This window comes from Martes martes, assembly GCF_963455335.1.
Source record: "Martes martes genome assembly, chromosome: 11".
In the NCBI taxonomy this organism is placed as follows: domain Eukaryota; kingdom Metazoa; phylum Chordata; class Mammalia; order Carnivora; family Mustelidae; genus Martes; species Martes martes.
In genome coordinates, this window is record NC_137899.1 from 89,426,418 (window position 1) to 89,453,236 (window position 26,819).

At 42.7% G+C, this 26,819-nt stretch overlaps 1 protein-coding gene across 1 annotated transcript in view; it reads left to right on the plus strand.

Moving 5' to 3' along the window:
- Positions 1-26,819, plus strand: part of EXOC4 (exocyst complex component 4) — a 721,703-nt gene that overhangs the window by 636,893 nt on the left and 57,991 nt on the right. Inside the window, exons 15-17 of the mRNA XM_080818086.1 lie at positions 15,385-15,526; positions 23,026-23,204; positions 25,893-26,052. Of these exons, the coding sequence (XP_080674212.1) occupies positions 15,385-15,526; positions 23,026-23,204; positions 25,893-26,052 (481 nt within the window). The remainder of the gene's footprint in view (positions 1-15,384; positions 15,527-23,025; positions 23,205-25,892; positions 26,053-26,819) is intronic.

A 26,819-nucleotide genomic window follows, 5' to 3' on the forward strand; every position in this document is an offset into this window, starting at 1 on the left:
GACTTTTCTTCCCAAGAGGGAGAAAACGTGGAGACTCAATATTCTGTATGTAATTCTGACCAAAAGGAAGAACTCAGTGGGAAAGTGAACATTGTAATAGTCTTTGGAGAATGTTACCATGTCATATTGGAGTTTACACAGCAAAGTAAATACCAGGCATGGCGGGATGTATCATTTTCACAGAGTTAAATTTTCAGACATTCAGAAAAAATACTGCTGTGATCCCATGGTTAGAACCTATCAAAGAGAACATAGCTCACATCTGTGGGAGATGATACAAGATAAAATTTACACCACAAAAGGCTACATCATTTCAACAAGAAAAAATATCAAACACATTTTATTCTAGGGTGTATTATTAAACACACACAGATATTCTCTCATTTAATCCTTACAGTACCCCTATGAAGCAAATACCATGATTCTCTCTATTTTTGCATACTGAAAAACTGAGGCACAGAGAGGTAAAATAACTTACCCAAGGACACATAGCTATGAAGCAGTCGTGGGGGAGCCAGAATTTCAACTTACCCAGTTTGCTTCCAGTCTGAACCTTTTATCACCACACTGTGGTCTTGCCTCCAAAAAGCTCTCTGATAATCCCATGTGGAAGGATGTAAGAATTAAAGAACGAGTGCCTAGTAGGCACAGAAGATGGAGGGTGAGCCTTGGGTAAAGTGTGAGGGTAGCAAACACCCAGAATCACCCGGTGGTCAGTAGAGATGCTGCGGACAATAAAATTTACCTGTATTTAGACACAGAAAGAACAGGAAATGGATGGGCTCACATTTGGCAAAATGATAAAGGTGATGCTAATAGAAGGCAGAACCACCCTTCTTCTGTTTCTGTTTTATTTAGAAAGGGGCTATTTTTCAAATGAAAAAATAATAGATAAGTCATAGAAAGAAACAAGTGCGAGGAAAACACCAGATGGCCTGGGGCTGTTTTAAAGTAGAATTCAAATAGATTATCTTGGGGTATTCAAGAAATTTGCTGAATTCGAGAAAATGTAAAAGTCGTGAAAGATGACTTAACACCAGATTACAGCAGGTATTCCTGTTCTCAAAACAGGGGAAATCTGAAGAAATTCTAGAAATCGTAAACTAATGTTGGCCCATGACCCCAAGAACCAGCATGATTGTTGGCACCCGGAGAGGAATGCCAGGAGAGGCAGAAGCCCCCGTGGGTTCACAGGAGGAAAAGGAAAGGGTCCTCGCTGCCCAAGGGCCCCCAGAAGAAATTGAACAGGCTTTGTAATGGAGGGAGCAGGAACACTGTGCATATATATCCATAAAACTAGCAGACCAAATTTCCCTATAATCTCAATGTGTGTGTCTGATTTCCAAATGAATGTGGATATATTTTCAGTGTAGCTCTTGTGTCCTATCAAACCAAGATTTACTAGTGTCATCTTAGTGTTTCTCTGAAAATAAAATTCTGCTTGGTCCAGCAGAGAAAGATGTAAAAATTGGTTGAGTATCCACTTAAAACTAAATGTTCTGATGAATGAGCCTAAGAACAAAGAGATCGAAGCTTTTAGGGGTCAGTAGGGGGTTCCTTCTAAATTTCATGACTTCAGCCTGTCTGAGGGCCAGTGATCCAAACTGTGGAGGCTGGAAGTTGTTACATGTTCAGTGTGCTCCCAACGTGGAGTTGGTTTGGAAGATGAGCTCAATATTGGGGCACCTGGGTGGCTCAGTTGGTTAAGCGTCCGACTTGATTTCAGCCCAGGTCATAATCTCAGGGTGGTAAGATCAAGCCCCGTATCAGGCTCCATGCTAGATATGGAGCCTGCTTAAGATTCTCTCTCTTTCTCCCTCTGTCCTCCCCAGCCCCCTGCTCATGGGCACATGCATGTGCATCCTCTCTCTCTCCCCCTCTCTCTCTCTCAAGAAAAAAAAAAAATCAGTATTAAGCTGAAGTTTTTTATACAGTCTTCGAAAGCAGCTCCGAATGGAGTGACCTCTCTAGGAAGTTAGCTTTGTGGCAGTCTACATCTTTAACCTGGGATTTTGTTAGAAAATAGTAGAGAAGCCCATGGCACACTTTTCTGAAAAGCTGGACAGCTCATTGGATCAGTGAAACATTTTCCAAAGGGAAGGTCAAATCTATTTTGCAAGGGAGTCTTGGCAGGTGTTGTTCAAAATGAGAGCAATTTATAATTTGTTCAGTACTCCGTAAACACATTTTTTGAAAAAAGATACTAGAATTCATGTGGCTAAGAGAAAGCTGGTCACTTGTTTCCAAGTAAATGTTTATACAGACTTTCCTGCCATTCATCCTCAGTCTTTAGGAGTTGTGCTGTAATTTAAGTGTTTGACTTTTATCCCTACTTTGGCGGGTATCTCGAGGCTGGCGTGCAATGGGACATGGTTTTCTTGTGACCAAATCCCTCCTCTTCAAGGGCAGTGGTTTGCAAATGGCCCTTTCAGCAGATTTTTGCTGCCAGATCTTAATAGGTTGCAAATAAAAGTGGAGCTTTTCTGATGAAGGGAGCGGGCGGAAAGCGAGAGAATGGACTTGGGGAGGCTGGGGGCTCTGCCGAGCACGTTCCGCACATCCTGGCCTTAGAGGTCACCAGCTTCCATGAAAGGGGAGCCCGGGGATGGGTTCTTAGCAACTCTTCATCCCACTCCCTCCTGCTCGAGATGTTCTCAGGAATATCTCACGCATGGAAGCTTGTATGTATTTCTTCCTCTAGACTCAGTTGGGAAAACAGAAACCATGTCAGGTATTTCAAGCAAGAGGGAATTTAATACAAGGAATGAGATGTTTTTGAAAGGGTTTTAAAAAGCTTAGACAACAGTGGGAAGGAAGCAAAGAGCAAGGGAAGTAGCTAACAGCTTGCAGGAAACGGAGACATGGAGGGAAGGCGCCCAGAGGTTTTACCAAGTGCCAGGAGGAAGCAGCTGTCGCCAGAGCTCTCCTGCAAACAGCTGTGTACCCCTCTTACTTGCCATCTGCCTGAGCATCTCTCTACCAGTGCAAGAGGAGGAGCACGCCTTCCCTTTCTCTTTGCCTTCCACGTCTTCTGCGCGTGCCTCTTGCTGGCAGGAGTTGGATACGTATTAACCTTACCCAAAATCGAAGTACCTTTGCCCTGCCGGCAAGCAGTTGGAAAATACAGTTCGTTCCCGAGCTTCCAGAAAAGGGCTGGAGACAATGCTGAGTTGACCACGGACCAGGGCACAAGTGTATTTTCTCCTCTCACTTTCTACAATAAATGTAATCTAGGGTAATACCGAGGGGGACATATTCCCAAGAAAAAAATAAAATGACAAGTCTCCCTCTGGTAGGGAAGTTAAAAAACATCTTTCCCAAATAAGCCCCGTTCAGCTGTTTTAAGCCTCCACAGAAAAGCTGACTTGTCAGTGTCTTTATGTGCATATGAAAATAATTTATAACATGGTTTCTCGCTCTTCAGGTGAAAATAACAGTTTCGGTCGCTTTAGGTCAAAATGGAAGGCTCTGTGGATTCCTGGTCACCTACTCACCGAGCTGTACCACGCCGACACACACCCATGTACATTTCCTCTCCTGTCTCCTCACCGTGCCTTTGGCCGGGGGGAAGTAACCTGTGACCGTGAAGTAAATGCTGATTCATAGTACAAATCCGACCTTCTAAGCCCTGTGTGAGGAAGGCAGACCCGATCTCTCAAAAACACAGTTTCTAAGCTTTGTGGAATATCCTTCTGAATTCCTAAGATAACGCCCAAGTTCCCTTGGCTCAAGAACCAAGTGCTACAGACATCCTTTCCATGAAAAGAAAGATCCCTGTCATTCCTCCCTCAAAATAATGTGAGAAACACCTACTGTGTCTCCTCCCAAGCTGCTTCCGGGTGTCCTTCCTTGCTTTCCCGGCAAGCTCCACTTCCTCGTGCCTGCCTGAAATGCCCCCTCTTTCACTGAACTAACTTGGGAGAAAGTCCTTCTCCTCGCTTTGTAGATGAAAAGGTAAAGTTTAAACCTGCCCTGCAGTCCCCTTTTCTCCTGTTTGCCTCCACTGCTTTGAACATTGCCACAATTCTGTAGTGTTCTCTAACTTTTGTGATTCCTTATTTTAAGGTCAGAATGTCAGAAGTTTACACGTGTAAATGTCTTACTACATCGGTTTCTTTCTGTCCATTAGCCGCATGAACAGCTAAGTCCACAACTCTCCAGTGTTTTGGAAGGTGTTTTGATGAGTAAGGAGATGAGTCTAGGTGTCCCAGTCTTCCAAGATTCCCAGCAAAAAGTCCGGCTGAGATTTACTGAGCACTTACTGTGTGCCATGGATTGTTCTAGATGCTTTATGTGCTCTCTAGACCCTGAGTCCTTACGATGACCCTTGGAGGCTGAAACTGGTATCACCCCAGTTCAGGGTCTTTGCAGTTTTGCCCAAGGTTATTCAGTTAGTAGATAGTCGAGTCAGAATTTAGCCGCCACTTTCTGAGTCTAAACTTGGTCAATCCAAGAGAAATGTCATTATATAATGGTAGAAAAAGTAGGGTTCATGGTTACTGTGAGAATACTCATGTCCTTTAACTTAGAGGAAGAAAGTTACTTAGATTTCCAGTAAGGTTAATACGTATCCTTGGATTATATACTCCCTTGATAGAAAAATGATTGCTTCTCTATGTAGCTTACCCTTAACTGGCTTCAAAACAGATTATGAATCTTTTGATATTTAGGACAGTTGATTCTGGAAGCATCTCTATGATTGTTAATGATGCTGGGGATTATACGGCAAGGCTGGAATGCGTGTGAGAATGGTATTCACGTGTTACTAATGTGTAAAGACAGAAATATGGCTGTACAATATTAACCTTCACAAGGCATTAATCAATATGTGTGTGGCATGAGCTCATCCATTTAGCCTGTAGAGGTCATATCTGACACGAGAGAGCTTGAAAGGGGAGGGACTTAGTTAACTGTTACCTTTACCACACATTGGAGAGGTGGCCGCCCCTGTCCTCACGGAGGAGAAATTCTCTCGGCAAGATTTACACCTGCAAGTCCTGTGCCATGCGTGTTAGCAGGTTCATTCTCTGCGTTTCTTACTTCCAACGTGCTTCGGAGGGAGCCGTCGCCGGCGACACAGCTAGTCTCGGGGCTGGTTTGTGTGCTTGGTGGCAGGGTCAGCTCTGGCTTCCTGGGAAGTCAGTCATCTGTGTGTTGTCCTCACAGCCCATAGGATCAGAGTGACCGGTGCTTCTAGGATTCTACCTGTTTTGTTCCACACTCACGATAGCTCGCCACATTTCACTGTTCACTGTCTAAAGCTCGTCTGATTGCCCCAAAGCCTACTCTGAGCTATGGCCGGAGGAGACGGATCCTGGGGTCTGCTGTTGTTTCATTCAGTACATCATTATTGAATAAACAGTAGTGTTAATAGTAGTTGCGATGGTAATAGTCATTGCCATATATTAAGGGCTCGTGAGGCAAACACTGTTCTGAGCCTTTGTGTATTTTCTCATTGAATCCTTGCACTCGTGGGAGGTAGGTAAGGTGATCCTCCCAAAAGTGAAACTTGTTGTACCTGCTGTAGGTCAAGATGATTATTTCTTACCTCAAGTCCAAGTGTATGAGTGATGCAGCTGCCTGGAGAGGAGAGTCACGGGGACAAAGGCCACTGGGAGAAGTCAGGTGCAGGAGACACCCCAGCAAGGGCTTTCCGTGTAACTCCCTCAGCAATGTCTCCCTGTGTGGTACTGTTGGCCGTGCCCTGTCAGGAAGTGTGCTTTATTTCTGTTTGGTTCAGTCTCACCATTTGCAAGTGGACCTCCTGTTTCCAATTTACACAGTTAATGAGTCATCCCCGGAGGCTTTCGGGAAGATTTACAAATCCTAGAGCTGGAAGGATCCTGTTGACACATGAATAAATGTTATCTCTCTGCCACATAATATTTTTGTGTCTGCAGTTCTCTTGCAACTTAAATCTGTGTCGCTTACTCACAGAAAATATCTGGCTAAGTATTTGTTAACACCTTAAGATGCTTTTTGATGCCGGGTTTTACAGAAACACAAAAGGCTTACAGAGTCCACGGAAATCTAATAGAGTCCCACAATAGTGCCTTTCAGCACAAGGACAGGAGCTGTTCATTAGCTTTTCCTCCATTTCTCTTTCATATCCGGCGGGAGCTGAATTGGCCACACCACACGCCTTTTTAGTAGATGATTAGGTTTTTACCAGGCCTCGGGGAGGATTATTTGGAATAAAGGAAAAATCAATCTTAATGTCTCCCCCCAGGACCGGAGGAGACTGAGGTCTGTACCGTCACTCTCAAGGTATAAAAACCAGTGTGTCTGTGCTGGTTGACACTGTAGAGAAGTCGAGACTAAAGCTCACCGTCTTGGAGGACCTGGGGCTTTGCTCAGGCTCGTTACCGTCGAGCGAGCCCTGTTTCATGAGGAACCGAGTGTGATCTTCCCTCTACAACATGCCCCGTGTCATTTATCCTGTTGGCTCCGAATTGGCCTCTTATCCTGTGGTAGCCTAAGGGAACAACAGTCCTTTCTTTCTTTCTTTTTTTTTTTTAAATCTCGGTTCTTATTTTTGTTTTGCCCTTCACCGTGAGCCTTACAGGGATCTGCCCTGTTTTCTCTGTATAGGTCAATATTTGGGATAATTCTTCAGTTTCACGCATGGCCTTCCTGGAGGTTCAGTTTCTTACCCTGAAACAGAATAATGTTCCAAGCTAATAAGCTATTGGGAAGACACTGGATTAAAGGCACTGTGGAGCTATAATGAAAAGAAAAGGCCATAAAGTTCTTTGATTTGTCCTTAACCTGCCAATTCAAGGCAACAGGCATCACTGCTGAGGGTAAGGAGGAGCTCGACTGTGAGAGATGCCAGGAAGAGTAGGCTGTGGCTTTCGTTCTCACAGATCTCACAAGCTCCCGGGGACTCTACAGCATGAGGGGAGCTGCGCCAAGACTGGAACGGGGAGAGGGAGGCCTAGTGTTACTGGAGTTCACATGGTCCTGGCTTTGTGGCAGGCACCGCGGGCGGGGCCGTGCTCCCTGTTTGGTCCTCGCAGCAACTCTTTGAGGAGACACGTGAGGACAGTGAGGCCGACTGTTGTTAAGAACTGTGCTCTACAGGTAATAGTAAGGGAGAGAATAAGTTCTGTTCCTCTGGGAAGCAGCAGGAAAGAATATGGTTTCACAGAGATGGAAATTACTCTTAAGCGGCATCCTTAAAACCGAGTTCTTTATAAAGATTTGATCTTTGGTCTTTATTTATTTATTTATTTGTCTTATAATAACACATTCTTAAACCAATGTTACTAAACATCCATGTCATTAGGCTGGGCAGAGAGTGGCGCAAGCACACCTTTTCTTCCCCCAAACATCATTGCCTGCAGTTAGGGTCATAGAAGACATTTTGGGGTAGGGGGAGGGGGGTGAGGGAGAGAGTTGTTCTAAAGGACACTTTAGAACTGCTCATAAGTCTGTGACTAACGGGGGAAAGATATAACACGTGATCATTTAAATAACAAATGGTAGCACAGAAAAGAAAGTAGGTCTTTGCCTCCCACATCCACTGGAAACATTTTTTTTTTTTACCATAAATATATTATCAATTAGGTAATTAGACCCTAGAAAAGCAAACATAAATAAGACACATTCACTTTGTGCTCCAGTTCCTCCATTCTTAATCTCTTTTGTCCTTCCTAGTGATGAATTTTTTCCATGTTTAGCCACCTCAATTTAAAAAAAAAAAAAAGAAATCCCTTCCATTTGTCCTTCTCCCCTTCAGAGGAGACAAAAGAGAGCTTCCTTCCAGAAGCAGCAGTGAAAAGGCTTGGCATTCTTGCCGCACAGCCGCTAGCTCTAAGAGGCTTCGTCGGCTGGGTATTAGGCCTCTGAGAGTGGGCTGTATTTCCAGAGCTGGTCGCCCACAGGTACGCCTGCACAAGGTCTAATGTGAATGATGTCCAGTATGTCCCCCATCCTTGGCCATCGTAATTGTGTGGGTCAGGGACAGTCTGAGGCAGCATTCTGATTTTCGGAACCAATTGATTTTACTAGTCCAAACTTAAAATTTCTAGGGAAATCTGAACTAAAAAGAACTAGGTATTATTCAGGGACAGAAGAACCACTGCTTCTGAAATAGAAAGCGAAATGAAGAGAACCCACCTGACACGTTTCTTACGTAAGCCTCGTCCTTATATAGAAACGCAGAAGAACTTCAGGGAAAGTTCTGGATTGTTCAGCGGATGGGAAGTAGTGACAAAATAGATGACTTGCTGAATAGATAAATGACCGTGCCAAAAGCTAGAACTGCTGGCAAAGCATAGCAGGGAGTTTAAAAATGTATCTCAGAAAAAGAAAGATTGATCAAAGAGTCACCATGAAGCGTTTGTTTGGAGTAACTGACTTAGATAAAAAGGAAAGAACACCTCTATCCTAAGAAAATTCAGAATTCAGGGCACCTGGGTGTCTCAGTCAGTTAAGCATCTGCCTTCGGCTCAGGTCATGATTCCAGGGTCCTGGGATTAAGCCCCATGTGGATCTCCCTGCTCACAGGGACCCTGCTTCTCCCTCTCCCTCTGCCTACTGCTCTGCCGGCTTGTGCTCTCTCTCTTTCTCTCTCTGTCAAATAAATAAAATCTTTTTTTAAAAAATTCAAATTCGATGCTATGAAGACAGTAGAGACTTTAGCATGTGAAGATCACCTCTGCTTCCAGAAGCCAGTCGGTTTCATAAATAGATAAGTGATTTATTGAACAAACACTTAGAAGGGTGACTACTGTGTGCAAAGCACTGGAGTCGGGGCCAGTTAGCTTGTGTAGGTTTACAAATAATTCCAGAGCATGAATAAAAGGTAGGATGGTGGTACAGAGAAATTGAAAAGCCCAAGGACAGAGCTAGCTGGCATGGAGTTTCCAACTTGGAACCACAGCCTGAGAGTGTTTGACACCCTTCAATCCGTCCCCACCATTAGACTTGATAGCAGCACAATCCTGCAGGCATTTAGGGAGAGGGAGGAGTTGGGGCGAGGGTCTTCTGGCCCAGCTCCCTCTGCTTCTGTAAGCCCGAGTTCTTAATGTCACAGGCCTAATCTGCATTCCTATTTTTGTATTTAAAAAATGTCAGCCAGGTACAACATTGAAGGATCTTGAAATTATTTACAGAACCTAATAACCCACCGCTCTGGGAGTTAGGAAGATACGATTACCACGATTTTCTAAAGAGGAAAACTGCAGATTGGAAATTAAATAAATGTATCCCAGGTTCAAGCAGACATCGTTATGTGGTGTCTATCATTTCTCTGTACAAATAGCAAGAGGAGTCAGAAATAATGATTGTACCAAAATTTGATCTTCTAAAATGTTTTCAAGTGAGAAAATCTCATGGGATCATTCTTCATTGTCTTTTTTCCATCTTCTAAAAAGTTTGAATTCACAGAGTTAACCTTTCTTTTCTTGCCGCGATAACCAGCTTTTCCTTTTCAATTTATCACTTTGATGACAGCTGATACCAGTCTAAGCTAACATTGTAACAATTTTAGATAATATTACAGATGCACAAGGGCATCCTCCTATGAATCAATTAAAGAAGTCACAGTAAGTTGCCATTGAAAGTGTAGCAGCTGCATCCTTGAAAACAGATGCTCTTCTGGGTCTGAATGAGTCCAATTTCAACTAATTTTAAGACTTAAACACATTTCAGTCTGGTTAATATTAGGATGTGGAACCACTTGAGACATCCTAATGTCCTAGGCTGATTGCTTCTCCATGACAGTACATTGGCTTCCCTTGAAAGATACTGGTTATTTGATATGCCAGGGATTTTATGTCCATGGAAAAGAGAGGACCCCCAAGGCTTGGCTGCCACAAGGCAGACTCATGAAATTAAAGTGACTTCTAAAGGCAACACCATTTATAGGGAAGTGCTTGGGCTGTAAGGATTGACCAGAATTCCTTTAGACTGCACTTCTGCAGGATTCCTGAACAGCCCAGGAAACCAGCTAGCACGAACTACTTCCATATACCCACTCTGTCCCCAGAATATACTCCAGAAACGAAGGGAAAGGTTACAGTTGTAAATGGCAGGCTGTGCCTTCTCTCTCCTGATTTTCATCAATCTGTTATTATGTGAATTATTTGTCCTGGCACATTGGTCAATTAAATCATTTGTTCTGTTTAATAAAAAAGCATTGATCGAGCTCCTGAATGCCTCCCAACAGATATGGACAGATATAGATATATAGATAATCTCTGCGGTGAAGGAGTTAATGATCTATAGGAAGACGTACTGATAAACAGATGTCAATGGTATATGGTATATAGTAACTGCTGTAATAGAATTACAGGGGCCGGGGGGTGGACAGAGGAGCCAGTGACCCAGCCTGGAGAATCAGGTAACACTTTCTGAGCCAGAAAGCATGAATGGTTTAGAGAGAGGATTAAGAACCATCCAAGGCACAGAATCCTGAGACAGCAGGATATGTTTAGGGAATCTGCTTTAAGAAGGTGTCAGATTAATGGGCCAGGATGGGAAAGGAGAGAAGTTGGAGAGGAAGGAGAAGATGAGAGTTAGGGAAATGGTGAAAAACTGAAGTGTTGGACAGAAACCAAAAATCATGGAAAGCCTTGCTCAGGAGCTTGGACGTCAACACATAAGCAATGGGAAACACTGATGTTATTTTTACAAGAAATTAACAAAGTCTCATTTGTGTTTTTGAGGAATAACTCTGCTTCTCTAACTCATTTAATGAGCTAAACATGGAGGACTGAATCAAGGTAGGGGCCAGGCATGAGGCCTCCTCCTGTAGTAGTTGATGGCAGAGATGAGGACTGAACCAAGAAAGTCACAGCAGGTACAGAAAAGACACAAGATATTAAGAGACATTTAGGAAATGAAATTGACAGAAATTAGCCTTTGCCGGGGAGAGTGAGGGAGAGGAGAGGCTCAAAAATTACTTTCAGGCTTGCAGCTGAGATTTCTAGATTGCTGCACCACTGATGCAGGGGGAATTCAGGATAAAGAGCAGATGCTGAAGATAGATAATGAGTTTTGTTTAGAACACATTGCATTTGAGATGCCTGTGGGATATATAGGTAAGGCTAGCTTGCACAGTAGCTCAAATGAAGTTTAGGAGTCCTCAATCCCTAGATAATAGCAAAAACCATGAAAATGGATGAGCTCACTCAGGGAGAACATACAGAATGATAAGTAAGGGAGACCAACAGAAAAAAAGTCCTGGGAACCCCAGCACTTATGAGTGGGCTAAAGGAAGAGGATCCAGGGAAGGAAATGATGAAAACAATGTCAGAGAGATAACGGACACCCAGAGGAGTAGGGTGCCATCTAAGCCAAAAGAAAATGGAATTTTAAGAGGGAACTGGCCAGTCAACGTTGAACATAGCAGAGGGCCTTTCTGAGATTAGAATTGTAAAGCACCCACTGGTTTTGGCAATTAAGAGATCATTGGTGATGATCAGAATAATACTGTAATAAAGAGGTAAAGGCAGAAGGATTATGGCATGTAGAAGAGTTAATAGGCAAGACCACAGAGAGCAAGTGTTGATGATTCCTTTGAAGTCTTAATGAGAATCTGAGGTCCTTAAGAGAGGAGTGACAAGAGGCACCTGGGTGACTCAGTGGGTTAAAGCCTCTGCCTTCGGCTCAGGTCATGATCTCAGGGTCCTGGGATCGAGCCCCGCATCGGGCTCTCTGCTCGGCGAGGAGCCTGCTTCCCCCTCTCTCTCTGCCTGCCTCTTTGCCTACTTGTGATCTCTCTCTCTCTGTGTCAAATAAATAAATAAAATCTTTAAAAAAGAAAAAGAGAGGAGTGACAAGAGAGTAGGAAGGACAAAGCAGCATGATTTGGGAAAAGTTGCTGAGAAGGGGAAAAGGAGCTAGCCAAGCACTAGGGAAAGATGGACAAGTGACATTGAAGACATTTTTGAGATTAAAATCCAGAAAGTTTTAGGGGCAACAATCCATACTTTCGTTTTTCTGTCAAAAGATGAGTTGCAGAATTAGCCAGGGTTAGATCAAGTTGCCACAGAAGAATCTATATTAAAGGTCATTGGGCAGATGGGGACACGTGGCCCCCTCTTGCTATGAGCAAGCCTGGAAATGCAAACATTCAGCTTTCTGGAGTCTATAGCTGTGTGAGCAAGGGAGAATTGGAAATGTGTCTTGGTTCACCTAACAAGGAGTGCCTGCCCTGGAGAGCAAGCTTCAGCATCCTCCTCTAAACCAATCAATTTAGTACAGAAAGCCACAGTTCTATTGCCACAATTAGTTAGCTGGGAGTCTCCAGGATGCCTGCTTTTATACAGTGGCTATAAGAGGAGCAGGATATTATGAATGATCTGATGGGACTCATCCCTAGTATTAGCAGAACAGCTCAAAGTGTATATCTTAATAAAATGATCAAGTACTAATATTTTTTTAAAGATTTTTTATTTATTTGTTTGACAGAGAGAGAGTTCACAAGTAGGCAGAGAGGCAGGCAGAGAGGCAGAGGGGGAAGCAGGCTCCCTGCTGAGCAGAGAGCCTGATGCGGGGCTCGATCCCAGGACCCTGAGATCATGACCTGAGCCGAAGGCAGAGGCTTTAACCCACTGAACCACCCAGGCACCCCAAGTGCTAATATTCTTAAAGTCCAATATATGTGGGCTTTGCTGATATGAAGAGCAATCCCTAAGATAAGCCACCACATGGCCTCTAAAAGAATGTATCAGGTGTGCGTCCAGCAACCTCCTATCTCAACTGTATCCCCAGCCACTTCTGCCAGCATTGCTTTTTTGTAGGTTTCCATTTGACATTTAAGAGAGAGTTCATTGTTCTGTGCTGTATTTGTTTGCCATGCTCAGCACTTTTTTGCTCCCTATATTCCTTCTTGTTAAGAAAACTTTGTAGGTTTCAGGGAGCCCTCAGGAATTCACAGGAGGGCTTTTCTATAGGACTCTGGGCATGAGGTTTCATGTCGCTTTACTAAAATGTTACATTTTTGTTGTAGATGACAGTCTAGCGAAATGTGCAACATGCTGCTTTTCTAAATTCCTTTTACCTCGCTCATTCCAAGTTTTCTCTTGACTGTTTATCTTCCATTAATTTAGTCTACTTGGACTTTTCTTCTGGGTGGAATTTGTCCAGAATGTCTTTGAAAGAGTTTAGGAGATTGGTATAACTTTGGACCTTAAGCCACGAGTCTGATCTCTTTGGGGTCTGGTTTCTGCCCCCATCGTGGCACATAAAGAGCTCTCAATCCACGGTCAGTGTCACTCAACAGCAGAGTCCAAGGGCTCAAAGCCCTAACATGCTTTGAAGTATTAGACTAGTGTTCCTTATAGTTGCTTTCATGTGGCCTGCCGGATGAAAACATTACGAAGGCAGTGATCTCGCCTTGCAGTCCTACAGGCTGTGCAGTGTTCACCGTGGAGAGGGGCCGCCATGCCGTAGCCACTCTCCTGTGGGTGGAGTTAGTGAGCCTCTTGAGTGATGCCAAGGCTGGTAGGACTTATAAATCTACATTGTTACATTTCATTCTTCCTTACAAATCCGTTCCTTTGGCCCGGATTTGTTTTTTGTTTAATCTTTGCCATAATACCTGAATTTATTCAAGTCTGGTTTCCCAGAGAACTTGGCCCTGTGAGGCTGGGCTGTCTTTCTGGGCCCTCTTCTGGGCTTAGCAAAGTCCAGAAACAGATGCAGTTCTGACAGCCTGTGGCTGTAGACCCTGCCACAGCCACCTGTGACTACCTTGTAAGGGGAACCCCTCCTGAGCCAGTCAGTGATGCTTTGCCAGATCTCACAGGCCCTAAGTGCCCTTCTTCCAAAACACACTGCATCCTCTGACAGAAGGATTTTCAGGTGGAAAAGCGAAAAATACTGATAATGGAATCTCTTAAGCTTAAAACTCTTAACCTGGACAAATCATATGCTAAAGCATAATAATAATTGCTTATTATTTGTATTAATACATAAGTGAGGTTGATATACTATTATTATATGTGTTTTACCCACATTAACCCATTTAATGCTCCCCAGAACCCCATGTTGTAGGTGGTATTATCTCCATTTTACAGTGAGAAACGGAGGCAGACATAATTTAAGTATTTAGCTCTTGGTCACATAGTAAGTGAGTAGTGGAAACAGGAATCAAAGCCTGTCTTGGAAACTTTAGAGTACTAAAAGAACTTTCAAATGAAATTGCCAAATTCGTTGTTGGTGATCCTTGAGAAGTTGTGGGGAACTGGATATGCAGCAGAAGTCTAGATATAAATATAGTTCGCATTTTTGCTGTTCAATATTTTCCTGAAGAAAATGTCCAAGTACCATAAATATTTTATTAATTATTTGATAGAGATACAGAAGGTAGCTCTATCAAATTTTCCAAAAAGACCTTTTGGGGCTTTTAGCTGACTGTAGGCTATATATGAGATAAAGCAGAATACAGCACACTCTTCCTACCCCTACCCAAGAAGAGTTCACCTTCCTGTTGCTCATGTGCAAGCAGCATAGCATCTAGAACAAGGGAATTGATCATTCTCTGTAGACAGGACAGATCTACTCTGTGGTATTTTTTTTATAAAGGTTTTATTTATTTATTTGACAGACAGAGATCACAAGTAGGCAGAGAGGCAGGCAGAGAGAGAGGGGGAAGCAGGCTCCCTGCTGAGCAGAGAGCCCGATGCAGGGCTCGATCCCAGGACCCTGAGACCATGACCTAAGCTGAAGGCAGAGGCTCAACCCACTGAGCCACCCAGGCACCCCTACTCTGTGGTATTTATTATGTTTGGTCCCGAGTGCAACATTTCAAGGGAGATACGGAACAATTGGAATGGTTTTGTTGGCAAACTAAGAGAATTAAAAAACAATTCACTCTGATTATATGAAGAATCGCTGAAACACTGGGGTTAGTTAGCCTAGAACAGGGAAGACTTGAAGGAAGCCACAAGACATGGTGTCTTGAATACTTGAAGTGCTAACACATGTGAGAATGGTTGCCAAGTTCTAGAATCAGAGTCCATGATTAGAAGTTAATGGCAACAGATGTCAGTAGATAGAGATGGTCACATCTTTCGAGATGGAGTAGGCTGCCTTAAAAGGTACTGAGTTTTCGTTCACACTCATCAGAGTACGTAAGCAGAAGCCCAGCAAGATGTGCAAGAGACACAAGCCTCAACCACGTGGTTGGGCCGGATGCCTGCTCAGGCCATTTCCAACGCCAAGGTTCTGCTCCAGTAATCTGTGAATTGGTTGAAGACAATCAGTGTTGAATAAAGTACAGAAACAGTCTGTTGTGTCTTGGCTGTTGAATGCTGCCCACACCAGCATTAGCCAAATTGGTAAAAACATGTTGAACAGCAAAGTAAGCTATCATTTCCAGCAAATCTCCAGGCACCTAGTGCAGTGACTGGTGTTTTCTTCTTCTTTCAGTGCTGTCTCCGGCTCAGGAGAGCCATGTGACCATGGATCTGCCCCCAGTATCGGAGCAGATCATGCAGACACTGAGTGAACTTGCCAGATCTTTCCAGGATATGGCCGACCGCTGCTTGCTGGTGCTGCATCTGGAAGTCAGGTATGATGCAGGCAAGCCCAAGACCGCAGCTGAAGTGCGCCGCGGGTCACCTACCGCTTGCTTCTTTCTGGAGCGTACCACTGTAACTTTTGACTCTTACTACTGATGTCCTTTTTTATTTTTTTACACTGAATGTGATTCCTAGTGTTAATCAATCACTGTAAAAGTTTTAAGCACACGCTGTATCGTAAATACGGTGATTCAGAGTCTGCGTGGCCTGTGACATCAGAATGTTCTGGATTTGAATGTCTCTACCAGCTAGTTATTGTTTTACTAGCTGTTTTACCAGCTAGTAAAACAATAATTCCTAGCCTACAGACTTCATAAATGAAATAATAATTAGTACAATACCTGCCACAAAATAAATGTTCAGAATGTGGTAGCTTTGTGATTATGGTGACTTTATTGTCACTGACATTTTCATGAACGTGCTCTGCTAATCGGTAAGGGAGTACGCAGATGCAGGAGCCATCCTTTAAGAACTTGAGACCTAAGAAGAGATTACGTTAAATCATAATTCAGGACAAGAGTTTCGAAGATGCCGTAATCTTGGATTCTTGTTCCTTCCCTTGCGGTGTAGAACACTCTCAGCGTTGGTGGCCTCTCTTATCACACCTACGGAAATGGTAGAAAGAAAAGACTGGGAAGTCTTCAATTATTTGTTCATTCAATAAACATTTACTAAGTGCCCTCTGTGCCAGGCGGTGTGCTAGGAATTGGGATACAGCAGTGAAAAAAAAATCACTCAAGGGCCCTGCTCTCATGGAGCTACATTCTAATGGGGGAAACAGCCAATGAACAAACGAAGAAAGGTAATTTCACATAAGTGCAACTAACAAAATACCATAATGATATCAAGCATTGCTGATATAACTACAAAGTGAGCCGTATGTTTGAACCACATAAATCATTGAAATTTTCTAAGAGTCACATTTGAAAAAGTAGAAGGAAACACATAAATTATGATATATTTTGTCTAACCCAGTGTATCCAAAATATTATCATTTCAGCATATAACTAATGTCAGAATTATGGATAAGCTAGTTCACGTTTTTTTGTGTACGAAGTCTTTCCAAATCTGCATATTTTATACCTAGAGCACATTGAAATTCAGATTGGTCACATCTCATGTGCTCGATAGCCGCACGTGGCTAGTTTTCATTCTGGACATGGCAGAGAGTAGCTGGGGTTGACTACAAAGAGGTATCAGCTTTTTTGTTTTTTAGATAGTGTGGTCAAAGAAAATGTGACATGGTAACAAGAAGGAACCACAAGTGTAAAGACCTATGAGAAGGGAATCTCAGACCGAGAGGTCCCGAGGTAATCAAGCTTGGCAGTGTTGAGGAGTGGAGAAGGGTCAAGGTGTGTAGAGCACTGGGAACAAGGAGGTGGGGAGGAGTGTGGGGCTATGGGAGGAGGCAGCTGGGGCCTGACCACGTGTGGTCGTGAAGCCTGGCACGTCGTCGTGCCGCGCAGACCAGGTAACTAGCCCAGATTTCATTCTAAGGGCATCGTGAGGACATAGAAAGGTTCTAAGCAAGGGAGAGAGCTTCATTCATTCCTTCACTCATTCATGCATTTTCATTTTTAAAAGGGCACTTCAGCTATCATTTGGAAAAGGGATTGTAGGAAGGAGTATGAATGGAAACCTCGTGTGCGTTGAGACCAGTTAGGAGCTCCAGAGCAGCAGAGAGGAGGTGTGAAAAGGGTTGGTTTGAGATCTGTTCCAAAGGCAGAGCTGATGAAATGTGTTGATCACCTGGGTGGGGCACAGGGGCTGGTGGCAGCGAAAGAAAGGACTCGAGGAAAACCAGCAGCTTTGGACCCAGCGTAACTGTGGGTGCCAGGGCCATTAACAGAGGTGAGAAAGCCTAAGGGAGGAGAAGGGTTGCGGGAGGGGTGAAAATCAAGACTTCCATCTCGGAGATGGTTAGTTTGAGGCGCTTACTAGACTTCTAGGTAGCCGTATCAGACCCCTGGTGGATATGGACTTTTGGAACTTCAGGATCAGAAAATTCGAGATCAGAAAGTGTACAGTAACACATCTTCTGTATTACCATGAGACATTATTAAAGTTCATAGAGCATTTTGTTCTTTTGTTTGGAGTCTTTACTAGGTTGAGGTTTTAAAAACGTAAATAGGATTTTGGTTCATATGTCTGGACTCCAGTTAGAAATTGGATATCTTTCAGGTGTGCTTAGGCAAAGCGTGATTGATAATGTATTCTGGATGTCATTTCTTGTGTATGCCTCGTGCTCTGTTCATTCTTCATTATCTTGTCCAATGACTTACTTCTTAATTATGCCACACCTTGCTAGTGGAGTAAGAGAAGCAGCATTGCAGGTTTGAAATGTTTTACCCGGCCTCATTTCTGATCATATTCCTTACATGCAGCTGTCCAGGAAGAAAGGCCCTTCCTCTGTGTTTTCTGATTTGTTTTGCGATAATTTTTAGATTTGTTTTCTGTTTACTTACAAGCTGACAGTGAAATAAATCAGGTAGTTTCTATGAATAGATAAATGCAATAGACGGGAACAAAAACAAAAATCAGTAACATTCTGAAGCCTCTGTTACCCGGGTTGCACGGAAAAGCAAGGGAACATCAGATTAATTACTATCACAGCTCCTGGAATTTATGCTATCGATTGTGTTGGGAACACAAAGTGTTCCATGTTCAGAACTAGCCGCTTGTAGTGTAGTTAATTCCCAGTGAGAGATTTTTCAACATGTTTGAGTAAGTCTTTTAAATCCTTAACCTCTATTCTGTCCTCTTTATTTTCATATGTCATGACGGTACTATTCTTAATGCTGAACATACCTTAGTCATTATTTATTAACTTTACAAGAAACCATTCATTGCGATGACACCCATTGCTGTATCTCCTTCAGCAATCGCTGAAAAACAGAAAAAGGTCATTGTAAGAATGAATAACAAAAGCACTGAGTTTTAGAGTTCTGGATGCAGAATTTCCTTTCCTTGGACTTTTGCTAAAAGCACTAAACATGTTTATTGTTTCCAAATTAATTTCTCCTACCTTCTCATATCACATGGTTTCAACATTCAGGTTGCTTTGTTATGAATATGTTCCATACTGTCTTTGTTCCTTTTGAAGTATGACAAGTAAAACTAGCCAGAGAGTTCTGTGGATGGCCCCGGAAATGAATATTGACAGATTTCATTCATTCTCTGTCACAGTAACAAGCACGTGTGTGTGTGTGTGTGTGTGTGTGTGTGTGTGTGTTCATACGGTTGATAATACAAAATGAACAAAGTGCATCACTAGCATATCAGTACACTGCTGTGGAAATGCTGAAGTAAGGAGGGTGCCAGGCTCCCCCGTAACCACAGTGGATGATGATGACTCCTAGAAGGAGGGAGTCAGCTGTGCCATTTTTATCCCTCTGGCCCCAGAACCTGGAACAGTCCTGCCCCCATAGTAGGTGCTCAATAAAAATCTGAATGCTTCTGGAGAGTGAGCTGGTTTGAAACCAAACCCAGACAAAAGAAGTGCTGTTTGTCCAAACAAAACCTGTTGCTCTTTAAAGGAAATGAAGTCGTTTGAAGGCTCTGTTTTCACCCAGCAGTCCCGCTGTGTATATGCAAGAGGCCCGGAGGCCACACAGGCAGCAGCATCCTTACCACCATAATCTCCTAATGTTCGTTTTTGTTCCCGTCTGACCATAACACAGAGTTAGAAGTTAGGCCCTGTCCCTCAGGGGCTGGTGCAATGAAGAAGTGGCTGGTTAGGTATTGTCTCTGGTACTTCTGCCTCCGAAGCCACTGGAATAAGAGAGCACAGACAGAATGGACAAAGAAATTAATGGGGAAAAAATAGTGAGAAATGCTAACAGGAAGGCCAGAACAACTTCAGATGCCAAAAGTTTATCTTATTCACCGAAATAACTCCATATCTGCAGCCCGTATTTTTCTGTAACGTTGTTAAAGTTCAAACAAGAAGGTGTTCTCAAATCCAGTAGGTTCCATGTTGAAGGACCCAACCAAAGAGCATTTGACATTTTACCCGTGTCCCTGTAGGTCATATTTAACCAACAAGCAGCCCCTTTCCACAGTTTGAAGCATAAGGCAAATGACACTCCCAAGAGATGAAAGGCATGGTGAGACCATTAAAAATTGTTGAGGCTTTTTTCCCCTATTTGAACTTTAGAAGAAGAAAATTAAGTTGCCATTTGAGTCCAAGATGCCAGGAATGTCACCTTTATCAGCTGATTTCTCTTCCCATCAGGAGGGCTCTAAGTGGGTTCCACAGCAAGCGCTTGTTACCATTGGGATCCGAAGTGTGTACTTTCTGAAAATTACCCACCCTGCTGCGTAATCAGCAATATTTGTAGAAACCCTTAATGCCAAAGTCATCTTAAGGTCAGCTACAGCACGCCAGACTCTGAAGAAAAGAAACACTTTTTGAATTTGACATTTGCCAGTGGCTACTTTGATATCTTTTTTCATCTCTAACCATTTGGGGAGAGGAAGACAGTACCTTAAAGTAGTCTTACTTCTCTTCCATGCCACTTGCTTCAGGATCTGATACACTCTCACCTCCAGTTCCCGAGACTATCCCAAGTAGTCTCTCTACTTTCAGTTGCTTCCATTCTTCAGCATCAGTCCACCCTTTATACTCTGCTAGAACAATCGTGCGGAAGCTCACATCTGATTATATCATTTCACCGCTCAAAATCCTCCTAAGGCCCCCTTTGGCTTCTCAGATAAAGTCCAGAGTCCATAGATGGCCTCCAAAGCTGATGATGACTGGCCTCCTGCCCGTCTCCCCGAGTGCACCTCATGCCTCTGTCTTCACATGTGATGTGTGTGTACCAAAAGGAACCACTTGTCATTCCTGAAAACCGGCCTTCGTTCATACCCTCATGCCTTTGTATGTGGTCTTCCCATTGTCTGGAGTTACGTCATGTGTAATTTACTATGAAAATACTTTAGCATTGATGACTTGATTTTATTTTCAGTTGAGAGCTACTCAGTTTAACTTCAACCACAGTAGTAATCAGTTTCCCTCGTCGTGAATCCCACTCCAGGATTGGTCAGCTTTCATGATATTAGAAAGGTCACATTCCAGAGGGGGATGCAACCAGCGCAGTTACTGGTGTCTTGATTAACAGTATACACCTTGCCAATTAGCACAGGAATGCCAGTATGAATTTTTATTGGCAAAATTTGTCATTAATTGATGCAGCTGTTAGATGATCACCCATAATGAAAATGAGCTAGTAGTCAAGATCTTTAGATTTCCCCCACATAAGCAAGTTGTAAGAATATAACACAATCCTATACAAAACTTGGCTCAAAATGAATCAGGGCACCTGGGTGGCTTAGTCAGTTAAGCATCTGCCTTCAGGTCATGATCGCAGGGTCCTGGATCGAGCCCCGTGTTGGGCTCCCTGTTCAGCCAGGTGTCTTCTTCTCCCTCTCTGTCTGCCCCTTCCCACTGCCCACTTGTGCACATGCTCTCTCTCAAGTACATAAATAAAATCTTACCCAAAAAAGATTAAAAAATGGATCATTAATCTAAATATAAAACCTAAAACTATAAGACTTCCAGGAGAAAACTTAGGGGAAAAAAAGTCTCTGTGATGTTATTTAGGCCAAGATTTCTTACATATGACCCCAGAAACACCATCCATAAAAGAAGAAATATGATAAACTGAAGTTCATCAAAATTAAAAACCATTCCTCAGAGGACATCACTAAGATGAAAAGACAAGCCAAGGAGGAGGAGAAAATATTTGCAAAATGTATATCTAATCAATAACTTGTATCCAGAACATATAAAGAACTCTCAAAATTTAATAATAATAAGAAAAGAACCCAATAAAAATAACGGGCAAGAATTATGAACACAAAGGTATATGGATGGCAAATAAGCAGAAATGCTTTAAGCAGTGTGAGAGAAGCCAAACTCCAGAAGGAACATACTATATGATTCTATTTATAGGGCATTCTGGACAAAACAAAAGTATAGGAAGTGTCTGTAAATCAGTGGTTACCAGATCCTTGGCGTATGGGTAGAGGTTGACTGCAAAGGGGCTCAAGGGAATTCTGGGGGAGATGATATGGTTCTACAACTTGATTATAGTAGTGATTATACAACTCCGTTGACTTGTCAAAGCTCATAGAACTATACACTGAGAAGAGTGCATTTTACTGTTTATAAAATATTTCTCAGTAAATCTTACTTAAAAAAAGAAAGATGGTAGTTCCAGCCTGAAGACAGTTCATTAGCAATAATGCCCAAGGCTTTTGTAGCCTTTTGTTTAGGAATATTTCCTATTACCCGATACAGACTATATGGGTAACAGAGTTTTGACTCTGAAATCTTCCTGTCTACCTCACTGAGTTTATAGTCAGCCTGTTTGAACCGGGTCTGCCAATGGATGGAGGGTTTTGTTTTTTGTTTTTGTTTCTTTAAAAATGCCTGTATGTGTGGAAGAATTGTTTTGACTGAAACTTGCTTTTGTTACAGCTTCACACCAAGGTTATGGAGTAGCCAATCCTTACCCATCTCAGACTTCTTTGGCAGTTCCCAATAACTACCAAAAAGAACCTAAGAAGTGCACATGGTCAGAATGACTCAGGCAGTGTCAACACGGGAACGTCCTTCTTTAAGCTCATTCAGATCATCTTACGTACTGAAGTGTCACCCTATGTTGCGAACCTTTCCTGACACCCCAGTGGCGGACCTCCATGGTTCTCACCAGAAGACCACATGCTCCTGAGTGACACACTGCCCTCTTTTGGGTTTTTTTTTTTTTTGGTCCACCCCACTAAGCTATGGAGTCTTTCAGGGCACAAACCATGTCTCCACATTCCCAAGGCCCAGCACAATTTTATTTTTAAATAAATAAGTAAATTTATTGTAGTGTTTTACGGAAGTAATAGATTAATTATAGTCATAGTGATGGTAGCCAACACTTGCTGTGCCCTTGCCCTGTGCCGGGCATCCATGCCACATGCTTGATGTTCAGTAGCTTCTCGGAGCCCCTTAGAGGTAAGTGGTGTTGTCATCCCAAGTGCACAGATAAGGAAACCGAGACAGAGATGAAGTAACTCGCCTAAAGCCACGCAGCCAGCAGATGTTGGAATTGGAAACTGAAACCCAAATGGTCTCATTCCAGAGCCAACTCTTTCGAGCTCTGTGACCTCTGCCTCGCATTTCTGCTACAGCCGTGTCTGTTGAAAGATAGAATGCTTTTCACACTGGGCATATAATCTGGTCTTTGAAGGGGATGTTAGAGCTCATTTATTCCTCACCCTCGATGTTTGGGTCAAGCAGGCGAGGCTCACAGAAGCTAACTTGCTCCAGATCCCTCATTTCTTCGTTAGATGGCTTTCCGGTGAACAAGCGGAGGACGACGTAAATATTTACAGGGCCACTGCTGCTCTAAATATTTGGGCGATCTGTCCCAAGATTATTGTTTTCATCAGGAAAATGTATTACTAACTGCCCTCTCCATCTTTGCGTTTTTTTCAGGGTTCACTGTTTCCACTATCTCATCCCCCTTGCAAAGGAGGGGAACTATGCCATTGTGGCTAATGTGGAAAGTATGGATTATGACCCTTTGGTGGTCAAGCTCAACAAAGACATCAGCGCCATTGAAGAGGCCATGAGTGCCAGCCTTCAGCAGCACAAGTTCCAATATATATTTGAAGGTCAGACCTTGCCTGTGTCCCTAGGATTTGGGGAGGAAGGAAGGGTGGAGGGTGGTTTTTTTTTTTTTTTTTTTTCAGTCTTTTCCTATTATTGAAGTTCACAACTTAGAGTTGTTTGGGTTTTGTTTTGGTTCGGTTTTTCTCTTTTTGGATGAAATCTACGGTACCTAGTCTCTCTGCGGACGGCTAGGTAGACAACAGTCTGGCTGCCATCTGCTTCTGGTTGGTAAGATTTCATCCAACATAAGGCAGATGGGCAGCCTGGCTGCCTCCCTGACACGCCACTCGTGAGAGTTGGGTAGATATGTAGAGTGGACCATGAGTTAGCTCAGGAGAAGCTCATAAAAGAAAAAGAAGCACACATACAATGAGAAGACTCCAAAAAAAGATCTCATTAACTAAAATTATCGGTGGAAGGGGAAGTTTTCTCTCAAAGAATGCGCTGTTGTCTGAAAAGAAACCTCTGATCAGCAGAGATTTTAGGAAGGCTGCATCCATTAATGCCATGGGGCAGGCTGGCAAGGAAGGGCATGAAAGACAGTTCCACATGAAGGCATTCACCTTCAACAGTGTTAAATATGCAATGCCAACCAAATAATTTTTCATGCTGAATTTCTCTCATGGGTCAGAGTTCTAGGACTTCAAACTCTATTCCTTCCTTTCTTGTTTTGGTTTATTTGTATATGGTCCTGGGTCCCAGAAGTATCTATGGTGTCTCTCAGAATTAAAGCAATATTATTCAAAACAGTTAAGAAAGTGCATTGTGCAAAGGACTGTAGAACCTGGAGATAGGAAAGGAAGGCTTGGCCACTGCTTGCTTTAGGAAACAGTTATGTCCCAGCAAACTTGGACCAAAAAACTGAAAATCCTATTTTCCCATTAAATTATGTCATAAAGATGGAGATATGTTCTGAAAGGAACTATTCCTAGAAGACTTCAGCCAGAAAGTGTTAATGATTAAGAGGTTAAGTGTTCTCTCCGTAGCACTGAGAATTTGAGGGCCACAACCGTCCTCTGGAGCTTAGAGCTATGGTGCCCATCTGAGAAGTCACTCCTCGCTCACTACACTGTTTCCTCCTTGCTCTTGAACGTGACTCTTCCAGGCCCTGTGTATCAGCATTCACAGTTCCCAGACTTTCCCTCTCATTTTGCCCAGACATTTCTTAACATCCAATCCTGATGAATAGCAACATCTTCTTGAAATATGGGTGTAACGCTCTAACATAGAATAGAGATGAAGAAATCATAAATTGGAGACCTTCTGTTTAAAAAAGCTCTAGATATTTCTCTGTGATATTTCTTCCTCAATTGAAAAGGCATAATACAGAATTTCCCAAGTGGTGGGGAGTGGGGGTGAGAGGGTATCAGTCTTCTTTGGTGTGGCAAAGAGGAGCATCTTATCACAGATACTATTTGTGTATAGTAATTGCCAGTGTATAGTAATAATATAAAACAGACAACTTCTATTGGGTTTTTAAAAATTATTATTATAATTTATTATGTGTATTTATCATATGAATTTACTTTTTTTTGTAAGTGGGCTCCGTGCTGGGCAGGGAGTGGGCTCCATACAATGCAGGGCTTGAACTCAACCCTGAGATCAAGGCCCGAGCTGAGATCAAGAGTAGGACATGTAACCAACTGAGCCACCCAGCCGCCCCTAGATTTACTTATTTAATATACTTACTATTATTTACTATTATTTACTATTCTCTACAAACACTGCACCCCCTCATTGCCTCCGCTTAGGCAAATTACATTTTACCATGGCAGAACAAAATTATACCCAGAGTTATGGGCTCAGTAAAATCATACCCAAACTTAACCTACAGAGATTTTTCACATCAATCAGTGGCTTTAAATGTAACATCCACGTGTGTGTTTCCTTTTCTTTGAGTAAAAAGCCTTTGACTTCCCTTTCAAGTAGTTGCACGTACAGGTGAGTTTGTGGTCTGGAAGCAACTGCACGAGTGTAGCTGAGGCAGGAGAGAATGCTCCTCCTCTCCCTTTTCTGCATTCATCCTCGTCAAGGGAAACTCATTCTGCAGACAGAGGGAGTCATGGATCCTGAAGTCCCGCCTTGAACCGTCACCATGGAGGCTCTATGACTTCAGGAGAGGGAAATCATGAAGACAGTAGACAGCTTGTGACTAACCAGACTAGCTTTGGAGTTCCAGGGGAAGCTTTGAAGAATGGTGACCCACATGCAACCATTTCTTACTGACATATTTTTGCTTACTGGGTTCCAAATCAACGTGTGAGCCAAAAATACACCCCTGTCTTTTTGTGTGTGAGGAAAAGGAAACCAAACAGATCATTGTATTTGCATGTGTTCTCCTCTGCTTCCAGTACCTCTTTACAGAAAAATAAGAGTTCCAATGCTCTTCAATAATTTATAACCAGATGGCTTATTTTCTAAGCCCTTGACATGGTGGCTTGGGGTATGCAGTGGGTATGTTGCATAAAGCCTCTCCATTTGTAGCTATTAGGACGATGTATAAGTACTCGAGAACTACTGTAGGGTCAGTGGGTGCAGCAACCCTCAGAGATATGTCTTCTTTGATCATTTAAATCTGTGGAGGATTTGAAGACAGACATCCTTGCAAATTCATGTGTAAGTTCACACAAAGTGGCACTAATCTGGCTTCTCTTCCCCTCCCCCACTGCTGATCTGTGCTGGTCCCTCAGGCCTGGGTCACCTGATCTCCTGCATCCTCATTAATGGCGCCCAGTACTTCAGACGCATCAGTGAGTCTGGCATCAAGAAGATGTGTAGGAACATCTTTGTCCTGCAGCAGAATTTGACCAACATCACCATGTCACGGGAGGCAGACCTGGACTTTGCAAGGTAGGAGGAAGGACCGGGCTCGGTCCCTTGTACCAAAGTCAAGATCCCGTTGCCTATCCAAATCCCTTAGAAAAATAGATTCTTGGTACTTGAAAAGTTAATTTAAGAAAAAAATGAAACAATTAGATGTTTATCAGTCTTAGAGAAGGTAATTCTCTATGATTCTATTGGATGTGTAACCTGCCTTAGGCAGGGAGTTTTCCTGTTCTCTAACCTAAGTTCTTCATACTACAAAACTTCAGTAACTTTCTTATTCTAAAAGTAATATTTGCTTATTGCATAAGATATGTCACGTAAAATACAAAAAAATCAATAAACATGACTCCCAAGCCTTTCATCTGGAGACTATGACATTTGGTGTAATTTCTCCTGGCCTTGTGCCTCTGCCAGGGATACAAGTGAATTTTTATACTGTGCATGCATATAATTTCTCTTTGTACAAAATTGGAACTATGTTAATGCAATTTTATATTTGTTTAATTGCATTTTCCCATACCAGTAAGCTTCATTGAAAACATTATTTTTCCCAAAGCCGCTGATAGCCCTTGGAAGGACAGTTGATCCTTGAACAACATGGGTTTGAACGATGCAGTTCCACTCATATGCAGACTTTTTTCATACACTACAATTAATGTATTTTCTCTTCCTTATTTTCTTTATAACATTTTCTTTTCTCTAGCTTACTCTCTTGTGAGAAAACAGTATTTAATAGATATAACCTACAAAACACGTTCGTCAACTGTTGATGTTATCAGTACGACATCTGG